The sequence below is a fragment of the Tinamus guttatus genome, unplaced genomic scaffold (assembly GCF_059628265.1).
Source record: "Tinamus guttatus ecotype Peru unplaced genomic scaffold, ASM5962826v1 Tinamus_guttatus_pri_ptg000103l, whole genome shotgun sequence".
Taxonomy (NCBI): domain Eukaryota; kingdom Metazoa; phylum Chordata; class Aves; order Tinamiformes; family Tinamidae; genus Tinamus; species Tinamus guttatus.
In genome coordinates this window covers 454115-458839 of record NW_028288637.1, presented here as the reverse complement: position 1 = coordinate 458839, position 4725 = coordinate 454115, and the positions used below count along the sequence as shown (strand labels likewise).

General features: G+C 43.7%; 1 protein-coding gene across 1 annotated transcript; it reads left to right on the top strand.

Annotated features, from left to right (window-relative positions):
• Positions 1-2186: 2186 nt before the first annotated feature.
• Positions 2187-4197, top strand: LOC148595423 (syncytin-A-like). The gene is made up of 3 exons (XM_088520841.1): positions 2187-2209; positions 2947-3629; positions 4175-4197. Exons 1-3 carry the CDS (start codon positions 2187-2189, stop codon positions 4195-4197), a joined length of 729 nt encoding a protein of 242 aa, XP_088376967.1.
• Positions 4198-4725: the final 528 nt, after the last annotated feature.

Here is a 4725-nt window from a genome sequence, read left to right as displayed (position 1 = left end):
GACACCTTTTCCCTAGCGGCCATTGGGGGCAGCTTCCGCCCCACCTTAAAGTTAACATGGACCACGAAGGACCCTGTGTGGGTGGACCAATGGCCGCTGCCAGAGGAGAAGCTGCGTTACCTAAAGGAACTAGTTAAAGAACAATTAGACCAAGGTCATATTAAGCCGTCAACAAGTCCTTGGAACACCCCTATTTTCACCATTAAGAAAAAATCAGGAAAGTGGAGATTGTTACATGATCTCCGAGCTGTTAACGCATGCATGGCAAACATGGGAGCATTACAGCCAGGGTTGCCTTCACCTGTTATGCTCCCACAAGCATGGCATTTGTTAGTAATTGATCTGAAAGATTGTTTCTTTACAATACCCCTCGACCCGGAAGACAGTGACAAATTTGCCTTTACGGTTCCTACGATTAATAGGGAAGGCCCATCGGAACGATATCAGTGGGTAGTTCTTCCACAGGGAATGAAAAATTCGCCAACCATCTGTCAATGGTTTGTGAATTTGGCCCTGAAACCGTGGAGGAAAAATCACCCAGATTTAATTACGTATCATTATATGGATGACATCCTAGTAGCAAGTCCTGAAGTTTTACCAGCTACGCACGAAGAGGAATTAATTACTTGTTTAAAGGAATTTGGTTTGGTCGTTGCCCCTGAGAAAGTGCAAAGGCAAGCTCCTTGGAATTATTTGGGTATGGTTATCACAGAGGCTAGAATTAGACCCCAAAAGCTTAAATTGCAGACAAAAATTGACACTGTTAACTGTGTGCAAAAATTAGTGGGAGACATCCAATGGATCAGAAATTTTTGTGGTATTACCAATGAGGAAATGGAGCCGTTGTTTCAACTGCTCAGAGGAGCTAAAGAACCTGCGGAAAAGCGGAGCTTAACTCCACAGGCTGCCACAGCCTTAGAACGAATTGAGGGGAAGATAGCCGGAACAGCTGCCTATAGATTACAGGAAGGGTTACCAATATCTTTGGTGGTTTATAATCGGAAAAGGGAGGTAGCGGTAATCATTGCCCAGATAAATGAGAAGGGGATCTTGTTTATACTCGAATGGGTTTTTCTTCCAAGTCACCTACGACGCACCTTAACTCAGAGGCATGAGGCAATTGGAATGGGAGTTTTGAAAGCCCGGCAGCGTTTACGAACAATTGCCGGTAGGGAGCCTGACAGTATTATTCTGCCTCTAAGGGCTCTGGAGATAGTCGAAGAATGGTGCTTGAACAGCGTAGAATTTGCCTTAGCCATTCAGGGAATTAAAGTGGACAATCACTATCCTAAGCATCCTCTCTTCCACACCTCTTTGGAGCTGGAAGAGCGAGAAATCCGGAGCTCAAGACCATTGTCAAACGCGATTACTGTATTCACGGATGCTAGTAGCAAAACTGGAAAGTATGGGTATGCTTTCCGGGAGTCAGATCTCTGGAAAACACAAATTCGGAAAGAGACTGCATCCGTACAGGTCCTAGAACTAAAAGCTGTAGTTTGGGCATTTTTAACCTTTCACGATCAGCCCATAAATATAGTCATTGATTCCTTGTATGTGGTAGGCATTGTTCAACGAATTAATAGGGCAATTATAGGGCACGTAAACAACCATAGTCTCCAAGCCTTGTTTGTTCAGCTTTGGAACATCATACAACAGAGGAGGTATGCTTTTTGGGTATCACATATCCGTAGCCACACTGCACTCCCTGGTCCTTTAACAGAAGGCAATGCGGTCATAGATAGTGCTGTGTCAGCAGCAGGTATTCCTTGTTCGGTGGAACAGCAGGCGTCATCTTCTCATTCATTTTTTCATCAGTCTGCTCGAGCGTTACAACGCGCATTTAAAATTTCCCGAGCAACAGCTCGTGCTATTATTGCTGCTTGTCCTGATTGTGCACGCTTGACCCCTTTACAGGAAATGGGTACTAACCCGAGGGGATTACAACCAAGACAGATATGGCAGTCAGATGTAACGGAGTTTGCACCTTTTGGGCACCTCAAGTATTTACATGTTACTGTGGATACCTGTTCAAAGGCTTTATGGGCCACCCCAGCCACTTCTGCAAATGCCAAGTCAGCCTGTAAACATTGGACTCAGGCAATTGCTGTTTTAGGAAAGCCTGACATCATAAAGACAGATAATGCACCTGCGTATAAGAGTAACACCTGTGCAACCTTTTTCCAGCAATGGGGAATAATCCATCAGACGGGTATCCCTTATAATTCTGGTGGTCAGGCCATTATCGAGCGTCACCATAAAAATTTAAAACACTTACTGTTTGCTTTGAAAAAAGAGGGGGAGAAGAGTCCCTACGAGTTAATCAGTAAAGCATGTTATGTTTTAAATTGGCTTAACCCTCGAAATGATGATAGTATACCTATTTTCACCCATTTTTCTAAAAACCCAGCTGATCTTTCAGGAAAGAAGGTGCAGGTAGAAGTTTTCTGGCCGCAGAAACAGATCTGGGAAGGTCCAGTCGAGTTAATTACGTGGGGACGGGGTTATGCTTGTGTACTTGCAGGAGATGGAGCGACCTGGGTACCAGCCAAGTGGGTACGACCGTGGTTGCGGAACAGACAGGAACAATCAATGGACCAGGATGTCAGAATGGACCAGGTTCAGCTGTTTGGTAATCATCTTGATAACAGTGACAGGAATAGTGCAGGGGAAATGGCAGACAGAAATTCAGCAGAGGGAGAACATTTGGGTCACCATAGCTAATCAGACAGGCCAAAGTGCCTTCTGTCTGACTTCCCCGCCGGAGGAATTAGACTTGTTGGGAAGTCTGAATGCCACAAATACCACCCGAAACGGTGGATGGGTTAGTTTTGAACTGCATAGCAAAGGTACACTTGAAGAAAGTACATCGCAATGGGCAACAGTTAACTCGGGGCTGAAAATTAATGATGTTTATCTTCACACATATACCCAATGTAAATTAACGAGCTTCTCTGCAAAACGGCTACCACCAGGAGTGTTTTTAATATGCGGAGACCGGGCATGGAACGGAGTACCGTCCAGTCCACAAGGAGGTCCGTGTTATCTGGGGAGACTGAGTTTGTTTCACCCTAATATATCTCAAGTGATGACCTTTGTATCCAAAAGGAAGAAACGATCGATACATGAGTTAGATTGTACAAAAGTTGGGGATCCAAGATTTTGGTCAAGGGTCAAAACTATCTTCGTGTCCCTGCTTATCCCAGGGAGCACTGCCGCACGAGCAATGACTTCCTTGAAACAGCTAGCATGCTGGACAAGGAATGAATTAAATTTAACATCAGACATTTTAGATCAGCTATCGCAAGATGTAGCTAGTGTAAATCATGTAGTATTGCAGAATAGAGCCGCAGTAGATTTTCTGCTTTTAGCACATGGGCATGGGTGTGAGGATTTTGAAGGTATGTGCTGTTTAAACTTATCCGATCATTCAGAGTCTATCCATAAAAAGATTGCACTCTTGAAAGAAGGGCTGCACAAGTTGAAGGAAGAAAGTTGGGGATTAGAAGATTGGCTCAGATCGTTAGGCTTAGGACCATGGGTTACAGAAATGTTGTACCACTTGTGCGTGATCGGGATGGTTATACTCGTGCTTGTGATTATGTTACCTTGCTTTTGCCAATGCTTGCAACGCTTGATGCATAATACCGCTAATTCTGTTTTTGAAAAAAAAGGGGGAAATGTTGGGGCCTTAGCACTTTTACAGGAATACGAGGAGCTGAAGTGATGAGAACTGAGGAGCTGAAGTGATGAGAACCGAGGAGCTGAGGCGGTGAGAACCGGGAACTGAAGCGATGGGAACCAAGGCCACCCGGAGAAGATAAGGCTCGTTAGCAACTTTTTAATGAACTAGGCCGGCCATAGCCAGATAAGCATCCGGGAGGACCAGCAATAGAGCATCGGAAAGGAATGTCAGCCAGCTGCAAGCTAGTTATGCATGGACACTATAGCTTAACCAATGAGAATGCTGTTGCTTAGCGCGTGTGTACGCTTACAGGTGATAGAATTGTATAAAGCTACACCGTAGAGAATAGTAAACGAATTGAACCTGCTTCACATTGAAGTGTCGTTCATTCCGTCTCGCGGGGTGGGCCTCGGCATGCTTAAACCAAGCAAATTTTGTGCAAGCAGAGGATCCATCAGCTGATGAAAGTCTTTTTGCTAATTCTTCTTTCAGCTTACTTCACCCTCAGATTGTGAAAAAATGATCCCTAGGACATTTGTGCTCACTGCAGTCGCTCTTAAATGCTGAGAGATAAAATAAAAGTAAAGGTGAATAGCAACAGATGAAAACTATGAATTATTATAATTCATAGTGGACTAAGAAAATCTGATATTCACCTGACTCCAAAGGAGGATGTCTCAGCAGATCAATTTTATATCAAATCTCAACTTTTATGCTTAGTCTTGCTATGGATTCTTCAGGTGAAAACTGAGTTCCCTTCCATACTAAGAGGACCTAAATTGAAAGCAGTGTCATACATTATAAAATGGCACCATTGAGTAACATCAAAGGTCAGTTGATCCGTTCAGCTTGAGGAAAGTTTAAATGAACCTTCCTAACCCCTGAGTGCTGGACTAACTCTGGACTAATTCACACTTTTTAATCACAGCAGAACTCAGGAAATATTAGCAAGGAAAAAAAACACAGTTTATCATGGAACGTTTTGAATGCAATAGTAGAAAATAGTATTGCTGTGTGCAAAAACATGTGAAGAGAGCAGAGAG